Source organism: Phyllostomus discolor, chromosome 14 (genome assembly GCF_004126475.2).
Source record: "Phyllostomus discolor isolate MPI-MPIP mPhyDis1 chromosome 14, mPhyDis1.pri.v3, whole genome shotgun sequence".
In the NCBI taxonomy this organism is placed as follows: domain Eukaryota; kingdom Metazoa; phylum Chordata; class Mammalia; order Chiroptera; family Phyllostomidae; genus Phyllostomus; species Phyllostomus discolor.
In genome coordinates this window covers 27,764,119-27,786,231 of record NC_040916.2, presented here as the reverse complement: position 1 = coordinate 27,786,231, position 22,113 = coordinate 27,764,119, and the positions used below count along the sequence as shown (strand labels likewise).

Genomic DNA, 22,113 nt, shown 5'->3' with positions numbered 1-22,113 from the left:
ACCTGTCCTCCAGAAGAGAGTTGTGGGGTTTTTTGGGTCCCCCCTCATATTTTAATAAAATGAATGAGTGTTCTGGGAAAAGTGCTGTGTCCTTTGTAGTCTAAGGATGAAAGAAGAAGTCGACATTGAGGTGAACTCCTAATTTCAGCAGGACACTTGGACTCTCACAATGCCTGCCATCCAGATGACAAGATGTCAGTCAGGTGGGTCACAGTGGTGATCAGAATGCTTTGATCACGTGGAGTGAAAACAATAGCTAGCTGCTTTTAGGTCCCTAAGATTAGCTTGATGGGCATAAATGTCCTATTTGTTCTGTAAAACCTAGAGGACTCTCAGGCTGATGGCCAGAGAGCTGATTTGAGTCTTCATGAGAGGGTCGGGGGTGCTCACCCACATTCCCAGTTGCCTCAGTCTGAGGCCCAGAACCCCTTGAAGGATGGGAAGCTGTACGCTCTCTGGGATGAATCCTGCAGTTGTATCACAAATCCCTACTCTCACTGTCTGTCCAATCTTTCTACAGTGAGAAAGATATTTCCAGACAGTTCTGGGTACCAGCACTTGGGGAAAGAATTCCCCTTTTCTAGGATTCTTAGATCCTAGCTCTGAGCTAAACCTTTATTTCCCTGGGGACTCTGACTACGTGGTCAACCATTAAGTGTGGAGATTTGTGCCAGTTGAATTATATTGTTTTTGTCCAAGTATATCTTACAGGGGCTCAGGAAGTCTGCAAACTCAATCTGTAGTCATTTTCCCTGATTCTGGATGTATCAACCACACGTACTCAACCCCTGAAACAACCTCCATGTTGCTTCCCCGACTCACAGAGCAACAGTCAATATGGTAGGAAGGATAAGTGGTGTTCTGGGAATTGTTCATTTCCAAAAGGGCAATTATTTAAATCAATGCCACCTCCTGAGAAAATTCAGAAATTAATGCTTCCATTAAAGACTTGAAAGATGTATCGGATCTTATTTACATTTTCTGTCTGGCCTGTCTGTGCATGAGACAAATGAGTCTAGTGAATGAAATGGATCATTTTCAGCTTAATCCAGTGGCAATTTTAACTGCAATTGATCTTGAAGTTGTGGTCTTCTCATGGTAAGAATTAATCCAGCTTCTGGGTTCTGGCATGTACCTATGGTACAGCTATTTGTTCCAAAATCGATTTCATTGAGCAGATAACACCAACAGGGGAGGAACAGAGCATATCTTTACCAGGTTCCCTCAGGGCTGTGTCAGCCCTCAAGCTGCCTGACACAATTTAGACTACACTATCCTTGACTATCTTACCACCTAACAGGACTTCCTGGTGACTCATGCCGATGTCCTCATGCCGAGAGGACTTCGGAGCTGGAAACAACAACTCCTTATACTTCAGTAAGACAATATGGTCTTACCGATGGGGGGCATTATTCCCATGAAAACTGAGGGGACTGTTACCATAGTGAAATTTTTGGAAGTACTATGGTCTTCCTGTGTGCAAATGCCTCCAAACCAAAAGGCAGGGTGCTAAGTCTAGCGTCCTGCCTGTGAGAATGAAACCCAATAGTAAGCATGGTCGACAGAATGATGGCCCCACAGGTGCCCACATCCTACCCCCTGGAACCTGTGAATATGTCGCCTTCTAGAACAAAAAGGACTGCAGATGTGATTACATAAGGATCTTAAGATGGGAAGATCTCCTGGATTATCTGGGTGAGTCCAATGTAATCACAAGGGTTTTGTAAGAGCGAGTCAAGAAAAGTCAAAGTCAGAAAAAGGGATTGGAAAATGTTATGCCACTGGCTTCCTGTTTCTGGGATGAATGTCCAGAGGTGTGATTGCTACATCACACGGGAAGTGTATGTTTAGTTTCTTAACCTGTTTCCCACAGGGGTTGTACTATTTACATTCCCACCAACAATGTATGAGATCTTGTTTCTCTGCACTCTTGTCAGCATTTGGTGTGATCCCTATTTTAAATTTTAGCTCTTTTATATAAGTGTACAGTGATATTTCCTTTGATTTTAATTAGCATTTTCCCAATGGCAAGTGATGTTGAACACATTTTCGCATGCGTGTTTGCCAGCAATGTTTCTTCTGTGGTAAAACGTCAAGTAATGTCTTTTGCATATTTTCTAATTATTTGTGTATTGTTTTTGTATGTATTTTTGCTGTTGAGTTTTGAGAGTTCTTCACAGGTTCTAATTAGGAGTCTTTTGACAGGTATACCGTTGACAGGTATACCGTTTGCACATTTTCTCCTGGTCCATAAGCTGGTCTTTTAGACTCTCAACAGGGTCTTTCACAAAACACATATTTCCAATTCTGATGAAATGTATTGATTTTTTTTCTCTTATGAATCATCCTTTCGGCATCATTTCTAAGAAAACAAACCTCTATGCATCTCTAATTTTATGTTTATCTCTGATACACTTTACTGGACTTCTTGAATACATTAGTTGATATTTTTCATTAGTTTGGGGAAATTCTTAGGCATTATCTTTCATGATTTGCTTCTGCCCCATTCTTTGTCACTTCTGATGCCTGATGATTGGCTCTTAAACTCATTGTGTAGACATGTATGTCATTGTGTTCCTAATTTGTTTCCATTTCTTTTCTCTTTCTTCATGGTGCTTTTGTCTCTTTTTTTCTTACCTATCTTCCAGTCACTATTCCTATGTTATAATGTTACATATCTTCAGACTGAGGTTTTGATTTCAGTTATTTTACTTTTCATTTCTAGAATGTGTGTTTTCTTCTTATTTATGTGTCAGTCTCTGGTGAAGTTCTCCTGAGTGCATGAGAGTTTTGTCTGTATTTTTCTTCAACAAATTAATCATAGTTTTGTTCAAATGTTGGCCTACTAATTTCAAAATCTAGATTATCTAGGGATCTCTTGCTGTGCCCTATATTTTTTAAAAAAACTCTTTTTTTGTTCACTTATATATCTTTTATTTTATTTTATTTTAATCATTGTTCAAGTATAGTTTTCTCCCACTTACTCCCATTCCAGCCCACCCACCCAACCCTCCCCTCTTCCCCCCCATTACCCCCCTCCCCTAGTTTTTGTCCATGTGTCCTCCAAATTTGTTCCTGTAAACCCTACCCATTCCACCCTAAAATTCCCTCTTCTCTCCCCTCTGGTCACTGTCAGTCTGTCCCCTATTTCAGTGTCTTTGGTTATATTTTGCTTGTTTCTTTGTTTTGTTGTTTAGGTTCCTGTTAAAGGCGAGATCGTATGGTATTTGTCTTTCACTGCCTGGCTTGTTTCGCTTACCATAATGCTCTCCAGCTCCATCCAAGCTGTTGCAAAGGGTAGGAGCTCCTTCTTTCTTTCTGCTGCATAGAATTCCATTGTGTAAATGTACCATAGTTTTTTGATCCATTCATTTACTGATGGGCACCTAGGTTGCTTCCAGCACCTAGCTATTGTAAATTGTGCTGCTATGAACATCGGGGTGCAAATGTTCTTTTGGATCGGTGTTTTAGTGTTCTTAGGATAGAGTCCCAGCAGTGGAATTGCAGGGTCAAAAGGCAGATCCATTTTTAGTTTTCTGAGGAAGTTCCAAACTGCTTTCCATAGTGGTTGTACCAGTCTGCAGTCCCACCAACAGTGCACTAGGGACCCCCTTTTCTCCACAACCTCTCCAACACTTGTTTGTTGCTTTGTTTATGATGGCCATTCTGACTAGTGTGAAGTGGTATCTCATTGTGGTTTTAATCTGCATCTCTCTGATAGCTAGCGGTATTGAGCATCGTTTCATGTGTCTTTGGATTTTCTGTATGTCCTCCTTGGAGAAGTGTCTGTTCAAGTCCTTTGCCCATTTTTTAATTGGGTTACTTGTCTTCTTAGAGTGGAGTCGTGTAAGTTCTTTATATATTTTGGAGATTAAACCCTTGTCTGAGGTATCATTGGCAAATATGTTTTCCCATACAGTTGGTTCTCTTTTTATTTTGATACTGTTTTCTTTAGCTGTGCAAAAGCTTTTTATCTTGATGAGGTCCCATTTTTAAAAAACTCTTGATTACTGATCATATATATGGTCTTGCCTCTTGTCATGTCTAGTAATTTTTCATTGTGTCCTTGACTTTGTATAAATAAACAACAGAGACACTATTTTCCATAACTCCTTTTATGAAGGTCAGGTAAAGGACTTCTTTCTCTTCCCTTTGCTGTCCTCTATCCCCATGATCATGCCAACCACAACTAGCATTTCAATTCTTTCATTTTGCTAAACTCTAAATGTTCCATTCTCCTCTCTCTATACATATTTTATTCTCTTAGTCATAATTCACCTCTTTTAGTTTTCTTTACAATAAACTAAGCCCTGGCTGGTGTGGCTTGGTGGATTGAGTGCTGGCCTGCAAGCCAAAAGGTCCCTGTTTCGAATCCCAGTCAGGGCACATGCCTGGGTTGTGGGCCAGGTCCCCAGACGGGGGCCATGTGAGAGGCAACCAATTGATGTATCTCTTGTGCATTGATGTTTCTCTCCCTTTCTTTCTCCCTCCCTTCCCCTCTAAAAATAAATAAATAAAACTTTTCAAAAAATAAAATAAAATCCAATATAGAGTGTAACAAGTGCTAAAGCACAAAGGCAAATAGCAAATAAAGAGCCTCTAGAACCCAGATGAAAGAATAGCCAACTCTAAAAAAAGAGAAATAAGAGTGTTTCCCAGGAAGGTTATTTGAACTGAGCCTTCATTGTTATCTTTACTTGCATAAACATTTCCATCTGAGAGAACACATAAGTAAGGAGACATACAGTTGGCTAAAGACACAATAAACAAAGGTCTGTGTTATATCAGGAGCAGTGCTAGATATTTAATACTTCTTACCTTTTGTACTTTTGCAAAAACCCTCCTATGTAATTTCTTCCTTGTGATAGTAGATGAAGCTTTCCAGTTTGTAAGCGTGCATGATTTTTTCTGAGCTAGAGTTCTAGCTATTCTCTCCATGGCTACTCACCTTCCCCTTTACTCCAAATTGTTTTCCAGAGAAGATTCCATTTTTCTCTGTTTAGGGAAACTGGTGAATAGTTTCATGCACTAGGAGTATGAAATAAATAGAAGCTCTTAGACAGAACTGGAAATGGAGGTTGGTTCCAAGCCAGCCGCGAGAGTAAGGAAGACACACATTTCTTGAAGCTCACAGGACAGTGCAGGCTCGCAGGCTCAGTCCAGGGCTGGCCATGTGCAGGGAAGCAGCACTCACAACCACCTGCAGCACTTGCATTGTGTTATTTTATTTCACAGAAAAAGCTTTCCACAACTATAATATTTCCATCAGTTACACATGTGTATTAATGATGCATTATGGGTAGGTTAGGGTGTGAGTACAAGTCAGGTGGCAAAAAAAACTTGAAGGATTGCTTCTGAAATGTCTTCATTGGCTAAGAAATCCACACCCTCCATTGAGTTAACTCCCCACAAGCACCTCATCCACTCATTTCTTAAGGGATTCCTGATCTCAGGTGAGGAATTCTCCAGAGCATCAAATTCTCCAGGTATTCCCCCAGTTTCCAGGAGAAAATATTATTAGGCTGAGAGGGCTTAATGACTTAGTATAAGGAGCCGCTCTCAGGGGAAGGGATTATCTAATTGTGCCAAGAAGTTTGCTGGGATACAGAATTAATATTAACTAGTTTTGATTGATCATCTACATAGTTCCATATTTCTGTTGACAAAAAAGTCATTGCATGCCATTTATTTACAAATCAACAAAGATGATATTGTCATTTTTTCTATTTATCTTCTATTTCCATCAATATGGTTGGTGGTGTTAACATTACAGCATGTGAATAAACAAAAAAAAATTTAAACAAAGATTATAGTGCATAACTTTAATAATGTTTAAATTTAAAACACAGCATTTGACATAGTAATGGCCAGATATGTTTTGTTTCTACCTGACAAAAAGTATCTACAAACAGCCACTGAAGTTAGTCATCCATATGATAGTAATAATAATAACTAAAATCTAAATAATAGTTTAAGTGCACAAAACATTTTTATGTGTTATCTTATGTGTATCAACTAAAATCTCTGGGTGTAGAGATGAAATGTGAAATTCATCTGTCTCAGAAGTCGTTGACAGGTAGACATAAAAAAATATGCTTTTGAGATGCACCTGTTTCTACCTCGTTCACCTGGGGCCGTAACGGATCATAAAGCAGTCTGAGGTGCACGGCACACTAGTGTTGTTTGTCTTTCCTGAAAACCCAAACCTGTTCGTGTATTCTAATGACAGCTGAAGTCATTTGTCAGTCAGATACATAGTAAATTTCCTGACATAATAATTTTACACCAAACTTGGCAAATTGAAATAAGATTATTTTAATATTTTTGGGCTTGTTCTTGTATTAATTTTAAATGTCAAAGTCAATCTCTTTTTTTATCCACTGTCCTCTTGATATAGCTGTCTTAAATGGAAAATATTCAAGTTCAGCTTTACTATCATGGACCTTAGAATCACATAGAAAGCTCATCTGAAGAAAACAGAATGGTGAAGGCCTGTGACCAGACTTTGTCCACACTGTGTACCCCAAGCAGGTGGCAGAGGACACATGTCACAAAGGAGACCAGCAGACCCTTGCACATCTTTCATTGGTTCTGCACTCTGCTCTGAATGGAGAATGAGGTAGCCACTCTGGACCTGAAAGCTCTTTGCTGACTCCTGGGCTCAGTGAGGCCCAGTGCGGAGGGTCTGGTGTGCTCTCTCCGCCTCTCTCGGGTGAACCTGTTGTGTGTGTCTGCGTTGGGAAGAGTAGTATTTCCTCTGAGACCTCATGCTCTCCCAACCCTTGTTAGAAATAATTAGTTCAGGGAATTTTTGAAAAGAAAGTTTTACTCCACTGGGGGAGGCCAAAAAGGAAGTGTCCAATCCTATATCAACTCTGAAACCCATAAGAAGTTCTTCCTTTTCACACTGGAACCCACAGGCCCCTGCTGTGTTCCCTTCCCTGTGTGCACATCAGAGGTGCCTTCGGCCTCCTTACCTGGGCGGGAGGGGGATGTGGGTGCTCAGGGCCCTCGGGTGGTGTAACTGCAGTTTGTTCATCGACGTTCTCCCTTCGCGCGTCTAGATTCAGCTGCTGGGTCCCATGGCCTCTTCGTTGTCTTTCTTTTCTCACAGATTTCCTGAACGTCATCTTTCTTTTCTCCTTGTTTTCACTCTGGCCATCCCACTTGGGCTCCCAAGGGAAGTCCCAAGAAGGAGAAAGAACAGTGGACATGGCATGTCTGAGGTTGCCGTCAAATTTGGTAAGTTAAGGATCCTAGGTAGGAAGAAATGGGACCGCCTCTATCCAGTCATCTGGTTTTGGTTTTGTGTTTTTCTAACCACAGACTATAGCTGACTTGTGGGCATTTGGACATATTATGCACCTTCACATAGGCTTGATCAAGTTGTAAAGATGATGGTTAAATATCACTCATTCAATGAGAAAGCTGGAGAGATTCTGAACTCACTTAATGGAGTTCTTACCAAAGACATGAATTTAGAACATAGTGGAATCTATTGAAAAGGAAAACTCGAAGAACAAAATACTGATTATGGCCCTGCATTGCCTGAGAGGGTATTGAATAATAGGCTCTCAGTATTAGTGCTGTTGAGTGTTCACAGTGGGACTTTGAACTCCAGTGTGGAGGGTTCTGGGTTCCCCACAGCTCTGCGTTTACCTCAAGTGCCATCGGCACAGACGAGCAGCTTGTCCGGCTGTGAAACACCAGCACTTCTCTTAGCCCTGGGATGTGATAGGTTATCTCTCCAAACAGCCTGAGTGGTAAGTCCCCATCCTGGCTCCTTGTAAAAGATGTAGACGATAGTTGATCCTGGGACATTCTGTGACTCCATTTTTTTTAAACCTTGTGAAATTGAAATCAGGAGTCATGGAGGAGATGCACATTCATCTTATTTCCCAAACAATAAAAATGTACTTAAATGTGGTAAGCGATCAGTTGCATCATACAATTAAATAATTAAGTGCTTGACTTCTATGAGAAATCTGTCCTTTCCTGTGTTGAGAAGCCATCCTATTCAGTGTAAAGAAAGTGAGACACACAGATCATTTAAAAGACTGTTATTGGCAAACCAAGGAGTTAGCCATTTGTTATTTAAAGTTCTGAAATATAAAGACGCAGTGCTTGCAAAGGGAAGGCTTGGAAAAGAAAAACAGCAGTTGGATTTTGATGTGGTAAAATGAGGGGGAAAGTGAGCAGTGAACAGATAGCTTAGCCACCAGAAAAACTTTCAGTCAGAATAAAAAACGCATGAGAACAATCCTAGTTAAATAACGTCATGCTTTGTGGGTCCTTTGGTTGATTTCAGAAACAAGAAAAAAATAAAAATTGTGCTCTCTCTCCAGGAGCACGCCCACACCTTTCTCTTCTTCCCACCCGCTCCCCCCACCCCACCCACCAGGGCGCATCTCCGAAACTCTAATGGCCCCCCAGGAGACTTGCAACCAGGGGAGCAATAAGCAGTGGCAGCTCGTCCCAGGCTGGCCCCCTGAACCTGTCCCCAAGGCCCCCTTTTGTCTGACTGTCCAGTGAGCTGACAACAGCCAAGCCTGAGCTCTTGTGTTGCTCCTTCTATGCTCAGCCCTTCCCTGCTTCACTGTCTCCAGCGACAAACGCATCCTCAGAGTTACACAGACTTGCATTGTGAAATCTTTCCTGCACAGTCAAGAGCCACACACTACAGCCCAGCCCAAGGCAGGCTGGCTCTGGGGCTGTTTCCTGTCCAGTAACACTTTCATAATGAAACTACTCACCTTCTCTCCTTCCTCCACCCTGTGAACAAAAGAGATCCTCCTATTACTCTATTCAATAATGTCTGATGACATTGCATTAATTTCTTGTCTTTTTTTTTTTAAGATTTTATTTATTTTAGAGAGAGGGGAAGGGAGAAGGAAAGAAACGTCAATTTGTGGTTACCTCTCGAGTGGCCCAAACTGGGACCTGGCCTGCAACCCAGGCATGTGCCCTAATTAGGAATCGAACTGATGACCCTTTGGCTCACAGGCTGGCACTCAGTCCACTGAGCCACACCAGCCAGGGCACATTAATTTCCATGTGTTAGTTTTCACAGCTGGACCTGTTCCACACCTGTGTACCGGGCCAGCTGAGACAGTTGAGTTCTCCAGCACAGAACTGAGGTGGCCTGTGGCTGTGGCAGGCAGGTGGAATCACCTGGAGCACAACTGTGGGTGTTGGTGACAAGGCAAGCCCCTCAAGGGCACCCTCTCTTTGTTTGCCTCAGTTATGGGCTGGGCTTGCTCTTTGGATGTGAAGACAGAATAGGCCACGATACAGCCAATTTTTTGTTTTTATTGATTCCAGAGAGAGGAGAAGGGAGAGAGAAAGGGAGAGAAACGTCTATGTGAGAGAGAAACACCGATCTGTTGCTTCCTGCGTGTGCCCCTGGGACCAAACCCATAACCCAGGCCTGTGCCCTGCCTGGAAATTGAAGGATGACCTTTCTAAAATATTAAAATTTAAATTAATTCTTGTATTTTGGAGACAGACTGGGGAGACATATATAAGGAGACATAAGGAGACATATATAAGGAGACATATATAAGGAGACATAATTTTTAAGAAGGTTTTTAATTATTTTTAGAGAGGGGAGAAGGGAGGGAGAGAGTATCAATGTGTGGTTGCCTCTTGAGCGCTCCCCTACTGGAGACCTGGCCTGAAGCCCAGGCATGTGCCCTGACTGGGAATCAAACCGGTGACTCTTTGGTTTTCAGGCTGGCGCTCAATCCACTGGGCTGCACCAGCCAGTGCTTCTTTCATAATTTTAGATCATTTAAACATAGGGAAATTGACAAAGACTGGCCCAATCTCTGATTCTATTTCCCCTCCAGAGTCATTCATTATCACCAATGTGCTGTGTACCCTCCCAGTTTGCTATGTGTGTGTGTGTGTGTGTGTGTGTGTGTGTGTGTGTTCTTTCCTAACTATTTTGTGTACAGTTTTAAATTTCCACTTTACAGGAGGTGGAGGGAAAGCCACCAGGCTGGCTGGGTTGTAACTGCTGGTCCCCAGTTATCTAATCACCAAGCTGCCTGTCCCCCCAGACAGTGTCACGTACGTCCATGACCACTGGGGAAGCTTGATGTGGCCTCCGCACTGAGGACTGTGATAATCTTATAATTTCCAACAAGTGTCCATTTCAAGGTGCAGAATGGTAGAATTGTTGTGGGGAACACACAGCACAGTGTGATTTGATTCCAGCAAAGCAGTCTGAGAGCAGCGACACCTATTCTGCACCCCAGTCACCTTGGAGATGTGACATATTTCCTTTCACTGAGAGTCAGGACTCTTATTACTTACTAACTGCTTAGGAAAATATGCGACAATATCAGAATAAGACTTTGAGCTTGGTTAACTGACACTACACAGTACATTCCCCCTAGGACATACAAACACTGCCTAATAATTGAAAGTATAGAGTATTATAAAGATTTTAAAATCTTTCATTTCTATGGGTTCATAAGAGATACATAAATAAAATAATCATATAGTTTTCCTGAAAGTGGAGTTCTCTGTGAGAATAAATGTGAGTAAGAGGGAAGGAAAAGCTGGTTTTTTAAAAAAGAACTGAATATTAGCTCCATTGAGATTGAGTCCTGGCAATTGTTTTATTTCTGTCTTTCTCATCTTTATAGCAAAGCATTCTCAGTTTCAGATAAGTCGCCCGACCCCAGGAGTAAAATACACCATGTAGATAAAAAACATAATATCAGAGGTTTAGTGCAGGGCTGGGTGGGGGCGTGGTGGGTCATGTTCTGTTAAAGAGAATGGATGGAATCAAGGTGCAGCTATAACAGTACGGAGGTAATCTTCTTCCTAAGATTTGCTTGATCGCTCTTACCCTTGGGTTGGATATGACCCTGGGTTTCCCAGTGTTGATGAAACAGTCACTGATTAGAATGAGATTTCAGCCAACAGCAAGCCGGGTTCTCTGATGCAGAGACACAAGCCACCACTCCTATCCACAGGTTACATAGTACTACAAGATTTGTGCTTCTTCATTTAAAAACAAAAAGTGGACAATTTGGAGTGTTGATTCCTTATAAAATAATCAGTTTTTTTACATCCTACCAATCTGAAAAGAAGGATGCAAAAGGCTGGTCAATAATCACAGCCAAGAGCCTGAAAAACCCCCAAATACCGTATTTCTCAGCCCGTGCAGTGACTTAATGAACACCGATTGAAATTCTGGGTGGGGCATCGGCATTTCCAAGGAAGTTCCCATGGTACCAGCCATCTATTTTGAGGAAGTACACCTACACTTTTCACAGAGACTCACTCCTCTCTCTCCTACCTAACAGGCACCATGTGGTCACAGGTGACGGAAAGGGACAATGTAAGTTCTCCTGAAGGCTTCATCCTGGTGGGCTTCTCCGACCGTCCCCTCCTGGAGCTGGTCCTTTTTGTGGTTGTCCTCACTTTCTATCTGCTGACTCTCTTTGGCAACATAACCATCATCTTGCTTTCAGCTCTGGACTCCCGGCTGCACACACCTATGTATTTCTTTTTGGCCAACCTCTCGTTCCTAGACATGTGCTTCACCACAGGCTCTGTCCCTCAGATGCTCTACAACCTGTGGGGCCCCGATAAGACCATCAGCTACCTGGGCTGTGCCACCCAGCTCTACTTCGTCCTGGCCCTGGGGGGTGTGGAGTGTGTCCTCCTGGCGGTCATGGCCTATGACCGCTACGTTGCCATCTGCAGGCCCCTGCACTACACAGTCATCATGCACCCACGCCTCTGTGGGAAGCTGGCTTCCGTGGCCTGGTTGAGCGGCTTTGGCAATTCTCTCATAATGACACCCCAGACGTTGCTGTTGCCCCGCTGTGGGCACCGGCGGGTGGACCACTTTCTCTGTGAGATGCCCGCGCTCATTGGCATGGCCTGCGTCGACACCATGGCCCTGGAGGCACTGGCATTCGCTTTGGCGATCTTTATCATTCTGGCACCGCTCAGCCTCATCCTCACCTCGTATGGGTACATTGCGAGGGCTGTGCTTGCAATCAAGTCTGCTGCCGGGCGAAAGAAAGCCTTCAACACCTGCAGCTCCCACCTAACTGTTGTCTCCCTCTTCTATGGTACGATCATATACATGTACCTCCAGCCGGCAAACACTTATTCCCAGGACCAAGGCAAGTTCCTCACTCTTTTCTACACAATTGTCACTCCCAGCGTCAACCCCCTCATATACACACTGAGAAACAAAGACATCAAAGAGGCCATGAAGAAGGTTCTAGGGAAGGGGGGTGCGGACACATAGTAAAAGGTGATCAAATTGGGGGATTTTAAAAAATGTTGATGTATTTATTTTTAGAGAGAGGGGAGGGGAGGGAGAAAGAGAGAGAAATGTACGAGAGACACATCGGTTGCCTTCCCAGCCTGGAGACCTGGTCTGCAACCCAGGCATGTTCCCTGACCAGGAATCGAACCAGTTTTTGGGCTGATGCCCAACCCACTGAGCCACACCAGTCAGGATGGAGATTCTCTCTTGACCTACATCCTGTATATGTTGTTACACCTGGCAAGTAAAGGAATACTCTGATGTTATGGGCCGAAAAGACACCTAATGAGACAGGGAATTTGGTGGGCTAGCTGGGCTGAGAAAATGCATTGCTCCAGAACTGACACTCACTGACATTCCTCTCCAGTCCATCTAAGCCTTTCCTCGCTGGGAGGGCTCCAGTCCCGGCCTCAATGGTGAGCTCTGCTTGCAAAACACCAGCTGTGAATGTGGACACCGGGCATTTCTGCACCTGTGCCAACTTCCATCACAATGATTTGTACTTAGTGGGTCCTCAGTATATATAAAAAGAAGCCACTTAGAAGTAGGAAAGTACTTACTTATTCTCTGTAGAAAATTCAAGTGTACTTTTATAATAAGTGTCAAATGCCTGAATGAGAGGCAAAATAAATTGTTCGATTATCCAGCACTCGGGACCTCCAACACCAATGTGGGTCATGCAGATTTTTAATCATGTATGTGACTGATTGTAATGATATTTATGTTTGACTTTCTGAGGCAATAAAGAATGGCAAAGAAAGGGTGAAAGCAAGACCATGAGGTATTTGCTTTACAGAACAGGAAGAATCTATTGCTTATATTCAATACCTAATACTCCATTAGTGACAAAAGAAGACTAAGGGGTCTTCTTGATTAAAATGTTTGAAGATGCTTCATCTCCACTTTCCCCCATGTTATCAGGATGATCTTGGAAGGAGGCAGAGAATTGAGAGTCGAGCTCTGGGGAGCTGTTGGCATGTTTACGATTGGGTGACGTCAGCTTCTTCATGTTCACATGAGTGACTGCAGCCCCTCCCCAGTCATAACAGAAATTGATTTGAATGGTTTATGTCAAACAAATGAGTCTTAAAGGCAGGCACTCTTCAGGCCTGAAATAGTATCTGTTGGATGAATTCCATCTCATAACCTGGGAAAATGTGTTACGTTAAAATTTCTGCAAGTGAATAAGGAGTCTGACATTTGAGAGTGCCGCCAGCAGGATCGTGGGGAACTGGATGGGCTTAGCAATTTCTCATTTAAACTCCTTCAAAAACTGCAAGAAAATTTAGGTCAGTCTAGAGTCCTCAGAAGACTAGCAAATACTTAATAAATTGTTCCCACAATATATCACTTTCAGATACACTTCCTATTTTGAGTACTAATTCTTATGCTTGGTTCAGATAGAATGGGTTTTATTTTAGATTAGTTAGGGCTTGTAGAAATGGGGTTTTGGTTTAATTTGCATTATAGAAAGCATTCTGTTATTTTCTAAAGAAATGGAAAAATTAGAACACAGTTGGTTCTTCCTACTTGTAAACTCACAAGAGTTGTTCTGAGTCATGATGATGTTTATTAAGGGCACAATTAATGCAGCCAATATCCCAAATTTGGTACCTCATAATGCCTTTTCCACTGAAAAACAACGTATGTGTCCTACTGGCATAAAAAGATGCTATACATTTCTAAATTAGTAAAAATCCTTTTAGAATCAATCTCTAGCAAACAATGATTGCAATAAATTTGTGTCATCTCTTTGTTCTTTAAATATTACTATAGAACCAATAAGATCTTGGAGTGGGGGCAGGATATCAGCAGAAAGCATATAAATTTCTAGTGACTTTGAAAGCTTCCTATGGAATTTCCAATTAATTCTCTTTAAAACTTCCCCTTTACTACACAAGGGGAAAGTTTTATCACACTGTTCTCTAAAAATTTTAGAACCATCATTACAGGTTATAGGGAATAACGAGTATCAGATATCAAGGGGGGAAAGGTCCCTATGTCTTTGAAAAGCACCACCTTTTGCTTAATTTATAAATTAGTTTACCAAGATCACTTACTTCACTTATTTGGGCACAAAGCAGGAAGAATCAAATATATTGCAACCATTCTACCATCTAATGGGAAAAACAGAATAACCTCCATAGAAAAAATATTGGAAGCATTCGCTTTATCCTCTGTCAGTTCTCCCTCTCACTAACCCATGTTTCATCCTTACAGACTGGCCCTTACAGAGGTGGAGGCTCAGGTGGAAATAGACATCGGGATTCAGCCTACTGTGCACATCGTGTACCTCTTAGCCATGTCACTCAAACTTCCTGCAAGAGAAATAAATATTCCACATATGCTCATGTGTGATTTTATACTTGCTGTGATTTTAAATAAGAGCTATGAGAAGAGAGCTCAATAAATGCTTCTTAATCCAATTATCAGAGATCACTCTCCATCTTGTTATCATGGGTGGTACAAGACAAACTTAATCTATTTTATATTTTTTCTAGGTTTCACACTTTTCCTCCTCATTCATTCATTCAGCAAATATATATTGTGCCAGTCATTGTTTGGGGTACAGGAACAAACACACAAAAAATCCCCATGGCATTGGGCATGCATTTTAGTGGGTAAGAGGGAAAGCAGGGAAGTGAAAAAATAAAACTTGTGATAGCAACGTTTATAAGTGTTGTGAAGATAAGTATGATGGCAGGTGCTAAGAAATAGGGGAGGGCTGCGATTTTAAACACAGAGGGTCAAGGAAGAGCTTGGAAAATATGCGAGAGATACCGGCTCAGGCAGCGCATGAGTGTGGGGCAAGAGGGTCCCAGCAGCCAGCCTAATATGTAGGTCAGGAGGGTGAGGAGGCACCAGGAAGGACTGAGATGTGTTCAGTGAGTCGGAGGAAAATCAGTGGTTATCCTGGAAGGAGAGAGCAGAAAGTGTTTCCAAAAGGAATCAGAGACCAACTGTCTAGAATGTGGCTGAGTCCAGTGATGCTGGGACGGAAAACTGATCAGGAGATTCTGTAATGCGGTCTCTCCCTCGCAGACCTGCAAAGAGTTGTGTCAGCGGAGTGAAGGGTGAAGTCGTGACTGGAGTGAACTCAAGAGGCAGAAGCAGACCTGAAATAGAGGTCGCGGGTCAAATCAACTCCAATCTTACGAGAAGTCTCACTCTAAAGAGAAGCAGAGGAGCGGATGTTACTAAAAGAGAAAGTATGACATGTTTATAAACTGGAGGGAAGGGGATGCGACAGCAGTAAAATGAACATGCAGGAAGGAAAGAAGAAAGCCGGTAGGTGAAAAGAAAAAGCATTCAGTCCATGAGGGGTAGGTGGTTCGGAGTGAGAGTTCAGAGTAACAGAGGGACGGAGGTACCTGAGCCCAGGCTCCCGGTCAGGGAGATCTGACCTGAGCTTGTTCTTTTCCGAATGCTTTCCTTTCACTGTAAAATGGGAAGAAGGCATTGCAATCTTATTGTTCACACTTCAAGTATATTGAAGCAATGAAATAAGCAAACTACTAAAACTCTTTAAAGAAATATTTCATTTGATGTTGCAATTTAACCTCTTAGATGAAAGTAACTATTCATTGACTCTTTATCATTTTAGCTGGAATAGTCTATCCTGCTTTTCCTCATTTTTTCTTGCTATCATTTGCTTCCTACATATTAAATAATAGGGAATATGCAAAACTGCACAGCAAGCTTTCATGCATATCACTAGTGCTCCCTAAGTGTTTTCTGATTGCCTGCCTGTTTTTCAGTAAATTTGGGCATAAAGTTTATCAGCAGAGAGTGAGAGTGAGCAAGCAGGTTTTGGCAATCTGATGAACCAGAGGATGTGAAGTAGTTACCTGTGAGAGTGGAAAGGGAAGGACTAAGGAAGAATAACACAATTGTCTGGCAACATTACGAGTTTATATTTAGAACTTCTAATAAACCACTAATCATACCTTAAAAAACAAAGAGAAGTTTACTTGAGATATATGGTCATGGCTTTACAATGAAATTGAGTTTTGTGCAGTCTTATTAAGCTGCATTAGGAGAGGTATGGGCTTGGTAGAGAGTTGAACATGACGTAAATTGTGATATTGCTATTTTTATTGCAAATGTTGGTTAAGGAAGAAAGAGAAAGATAGGAATGAGTCCAGTAAGAAAAAGTGGTAAACTCAATGGGTGGGAGAGGTTGAAGGATCAAGAGTAAGTCAGCTGGAAAACTAGAGGTGTTGCTTGGCAGAAATGTTTGAAATTAGGATTATGAAGAGGATTCAGTTAGTCAAAAGAGAAGTTCAAGCATTACCCATGAGCCAGTCCTTTTTCTCATTGTTTGCTTGCAGTAAATACTCTGTGAGTTTATCTTCCTCAGTGTCTCCGTATTTCTCGAATTTGTTTTTGCTTTCCATTGTCATGGCTCACCCACGAAACTACAATGATTTCCTGATTTCTCTCTTGGCCTCTACCCTTATTCCCCTCCAATTTATTCCCCTGCGCTGGAACAAAAATGTGAGTCTGTTAACAGCACACCCAGGTTGAAACCACAGCAGCACTCACTTCTGCCCAAGCCCTCCATGGCACTTACGGTCAAGGTTAAACAGCTAACAGGGCTCACAGCTCCCTGTATGATCACACCAACGGATGCAAAAACTTTCTTCACCTTCATTTAATGTCATTGGGTTGTATCTATTTAGATGCATTCTGCACTGTAATACATTCCCTTATGTGAATGCACCACAGGGTCTTAATCTGATCTCTAACTAATATTCATTTAGGTGCCTTCCAGGTCTGTGCTATTACAAATAAAGCTATCGTCAATATTCCTGTCTCATGGGGAAGAGTTTTCCTATATATATAAAATTTTTCAGATACAGAATATGTGCCTCTTCAATTTTATCATATATTGCCTGTTCCCTTGTCTTTATATGTATTCTTTTTATTTATTTTTAAACTACATGTACATGGTTGTCAAAACCTAAGGAATGTGGACTAATGGTAAATAGAGACACATGAAGAAGTAAAGTCACCATTTTACTGTCAATATAAAATCAGTGCCCTTGCCCTCAGAGTTTACTCCATCAAAAAGTACCTATGCTGGCACAACTATAATAGCATAAACAATAAAATATATTTTAGAAGAAATTACCTATGCTCATTTTTTTCAAAAATGTATATTTTAAAAGATAGGAAGTCTTCACCTATTTACTATCCTTTATAAATTAACACATATAATCAACAAATGCTGATTTATTATGTACTAACACTTTGCTAGGAACATGGCAGTGAACACAATACTCATGGGAAGTGGAAATATCGTGGAGTGGAGAACAGTGAGCCATTAACACAATAGAATGAACAACACAGTGTCACTGGTAGGAGGCAGCTCTCCTCCATATGCCGGTTACGTCGCTGCTTGACAAAGTGCCCTCCCAAAGCGAAGGATGATCGTTCCAGCTGTGTTTGGGAAGTTGGGATGTGATGGTGCAGAAGATATCGTTGGGTGAATCCCAGGGCTGCTGAGCGGCTCTGAGGAAGCGACGCACCCCGCAGTGAGGGGCGCTGGCACCATCCGCTCCCAGGGCAATCGGTCCTTACGCAAGGGTTTCTCCTCTAAGACAGACATCCCTAGAGATTGCTCCATTTTGTGAGTTATAATCACAAAACCCTTCTGAAACTTTTTAATAGCCGTGTATCTGTGGAGAACATGTTAATGAGTTCCAGTCTTCTGAGAGCCAGATCCCCGTGGACGCAGAGAAAACAAGACCCTTGCTGTCAGACGCTCCTTTCTAACAATTGTTCTAATGAGATCTCTAAGGCTTTGTTCCCCAACTTCTGTGAAGAGCTGCAGAAGTTGAAAATCTCTCTCCCACCAACTCTAGTTTTAAATGTTACTCATTGCCTATGTCACCAAGGATCTCTTAAGACTTTCCACAGTGATCCAGGGGGAACCAATGAATAAACGTAGCCATATTCCAATTTTACCAGAAAGCAGAAATGGCTTAAGAAAAACTACTTTTATCAATAGATCCAACCATTTCTCATTCCTCGGTTTATCCAATCTATAATCTCATCTGTCCTTTCTCATCTTTAGAACATAACTGTCAGTGCGGTCACCTACTGTGGTGACCATTTTCTTTGGTGCAGCTGTCTCCACGTACCTCCAGCCTCCCTGTAGTTATTCGCGGGACACACATACAACAGCGTTGTTCTGTCTCCTGCTGAGTCCCCTGATTTACACTCAGGAACCAGCAAATCAAGGGACCACTAAGGAAACTACTGAGGAGAACTATTGGCTTGAGAGGGAGCTGATGCAGAGCTTGAGCACTTCTGAGTGGCTACAAATTAGTTTTTTAAAGGTTTTATTTATTCATTTTTAGAAAGAGGGGAAGGGAGTAAGAGGGAGTGAAACTTCGATGTGCAAGAGATATGTGCGCCCCCAAGTGGGGACATGGCCAGCAACCCAGGCATGTGCCCTGATAGGGAATTGAACCGGCGGCCCTTTGTTTGCAGGCTGGCACCCAGTCCACTGAGACACACCAGCCAGGGCAAAAACTAGCTTAAACTTAATTTGACAAATTCTACTACATACAAGACATTGTTCCAGGTAGAGGGGATATATCAGTAATCAAAAGTTCCTGTCCCCATGGAGCTAACCTTCTAGTGGGAGATTATAAATTAAAGAAGCTGAAAATAAATGATAGTATCGTTTATACGGAAATACTATAACAATAGTATTAACTATTAGTTAATACTATTAGCTAATAAATAAATTAGTACACTCAACAGCATGAATAATTCTCACAAACATGATGTTGAGTGAAATAAATCAGATACAAAACAGTTCACACCATATGATTCCATTGACATAAAATTCGAAACCAGGCAAATGAATCTGTGGTGTTGGCAGTCGCTGGAGTGGTTCCCTGGGGAACAGTGTCTGCAAGGAGAGATCTAGGGTGCTTCTGGGGTTCCGGTCACAGTCTGATTCTTCCTGTGGATGTCCATCAGATAAGGTTTACAACGTAATGAATTGACCCCTTTATCACTAGATAATGATCTTATCATTTTGGGGTTTAAGACTATTTTGTTGAGTAACTATGTTATACTCCTAAAACTCACATAATATTGTATTTCAATTATATCTTCATTTTTAAAAAGCCTATTTTGTCTGATATTAAATACAGCTACCCCTCCTGCCCCAAACATTTAAGAACATCAGTACTTTTCAAACTCTTCAAAAAATGTTGAAGAAGATGCTCCCAAATTCATTTTACAAGACAAATATTATCCTGATAACAAACCCAGATAAACACTACCAAAAAAAACACAGTATTTAATACAGATCAAGATGTATTTACCCCAGGAATGCAGGATGATTCAATATATGCAAGTCAATAAAAGTAATATGTGCCTTTAATACAGCAATTTTCAACCAGTGTGCCTCAAGCATTTTTAAAACATGCAATAGCTGACTATTTAGGGATACAAACTTCCTTTTGCTTAGACCTTCAAATAAAAAAATGACAACAGCCAACACAATAGCCATCTGGTGTGAATGAATCAAAATTATACCTATTTTTTGTCAGATTGTCAAAAAATATATATTTTTTGGTGTGCTGCAGAATTCTAGTAATGACTTTATGTGTGCCATGAGATGAAAAAGGTTGAAAATTAGTGCTTTAATAGAATTAAAGATAAAAAGATGAACACTATTTGCAAGAAAGAATTGGCAAAACTGGTGATCCATGAAGCAGCAGCCACCAGGGCACAGAGATGGGGGCGTGGGATCACAGCGCAGTGGAGGGGCCTGCCATCAGCTGTGCAGCGGTCAAATGTCGTAAGTCCCAAGGGAATGTGCTCTGTAGATGCCAACCCCAGAGAGATACGCAGCTGGACTACACAACAACCAAGGGAGAGAGACCTGTCTGCGCTGAGGTTAACCGGAGCAGTGGAGCAGTGCTGGTGGTGTAACACACGTCCAGGAAACCTAGGTTGGAGAGGAAAAGGCGCATAGGGGTGTGAGATGTAGGACCTGGTGTGACAATGTGGTGATGTCATGTTTTCCAGCAAAGTGAAGATACAGAAGATCAAAAGAACCACAAAGAGGACCAGCTCTAGTTAAGGCCTGTCAGAGAAACCCAGTAGGATAAGCTCCATGAAAGAACTCCCATTTTTCTGTTCCAACCTTTGTTAGCCTACATTTCCTGTCAAGACCAACCTTTGAGCAATTCAAACTATATATTAAAAGAAGGAAGAATCTAGCATGAAAGACATGGGTTTGGCATACAACTATTTGAATAAATGACATATTCATTGAAATTGATATATCTTGTACCAATTTAGCTCCACGTTATAACAAAAAGTAATATCATTGATATTTAATATAAAAGTCAAATAATGGCCCTTGTGTTTACATCAGTCATAGATATGAAAAGTCTGCTTTCTGAGAAAATAAGGGTGAAGTAAAAACAGAGAGCAATCAGAAACAAGAAAGAGATGCAGAGAGAGGTTATTTTAAATGTGTATCATAATCTTATAGAACTGGATTTGCACTTACCTCACATGCAATAGAATATAATTTTGAAATCCATAAAATACACTCAAATGTAGAAATTTATGCCCTAGGATATACTTACATGTTGGGAACCGCCCTGACTGGTATCAGAAGCTGAAACCCCCGCCTAGGCTAAGGCTAAGGGAACGCCCTTGGAACCGTAAGCCAGCAAGGAGACAAAAGCTTGTCTCCCTGGCAGGAATGCTGCTTCTGCTGCTTTATTCATAACTGAATCCCAAAAGGCTTGGTCGGTTAGCCAAAGACGGGTAAGATTCCCCATGGGGGGAATGACCTAAGGCAGGCACAATCACTTTGGGAGGCCCCCCAAAAGAAGGACTTTGGGGGCTGCAGCAAAAGAGGGTGACGGACCCTCACTCCTCGGCTTTGACATAGCCTGAATTCTCATCTGGGAGAAAATCTCCTTATTGCCTTAGTTCCCGTGCTAAGCCTGAAACAATGACAGGGTGGTGCAGCTCTGTGCTGAAAGGGCGGATTCCCTGGGTGATCAGGCCTAAGAAAGAACATGTAAATTACTGTGAAACCTGCTTTGTTTAGAATGCTCTCAGTTGAATGAGAGGGGTCCAAGGAGGAAGTTGGTCCCTCAAAGTCTTACAGCTCTTTGACCCCCACTCAATAGACCAGCAGAGCTCCTTGTTTTCTATAGTTCCTTACTTCCCCCTGATGAGTACTGTACTTTACCTGAATTATTATGCAAAATGAGCCCAATAAAAGCATGTATGGACGGTAAATCAGGGCCCTCCCCACTAGGGGGGGTGGCCATTCTGTCCCTACTTCCCCACAGAAACTAGTCTTGTCTCTGTGCATGTGTGTTTGTTTCTCGCGTGTTTTTCAGCGAGCCATCCACAGTGTTCCGTGGTCACTGCTGGCCGGTGACCCACACGCAACACTTACATTCCAAACATCACTAGTAATGCTGCATGTACAGAATGTGGCAGTTTGTCTCTCTACCCCACCTGACATATTTTATTTGCTACCTTGGTCTTTTTGTAGGGTCATAAAACAACTAAATACACAGACTGAGCCTGAAAATATCATTTTGTTTATAGTGCTTAACTCTTGCCCTCAAGATCCCTAAAGTTACTATATCAACTTAACGAGAACTCTGAAAATTCACTGGCTGTGCATAGTCAGTTGGTATCACAATTCTAAAATTCAGTGCCAATACTTTCCTTTTCCTTCTGTTAATTTTTTTTCACATATTACCAACAACTAGAGTGTGTGGAATTCCTGGACAGGTGGGATTATTCTCTAT

General features: G+C 41.8%; 1 protein-coding gene across 1 annotated transcript; it reads left to right on the top strand.

Moving 5' to 3' along the window:
• The first annotated feature begins 10,824 nt into the window (after positions 1-10,824).
• LOC114489501 (putative olfactory receptor 2W6) lies at positions 10,825-14,129 on the top strand. Its single transcript, XM_036015674.1, has one exon. It carries the CDS (start codon positions 11,324-11,326, stop codon positions 12,275-12,277), a length of 954 nt encoding a protein of 317 aa, XP_035871567.1. The 5' UTR covers positions 10,825-11,323; the 3' UTR covers positions 12,278-14,129.
• Positions 14,130-22,113: the final 7,984 nt, after the last annotated feature.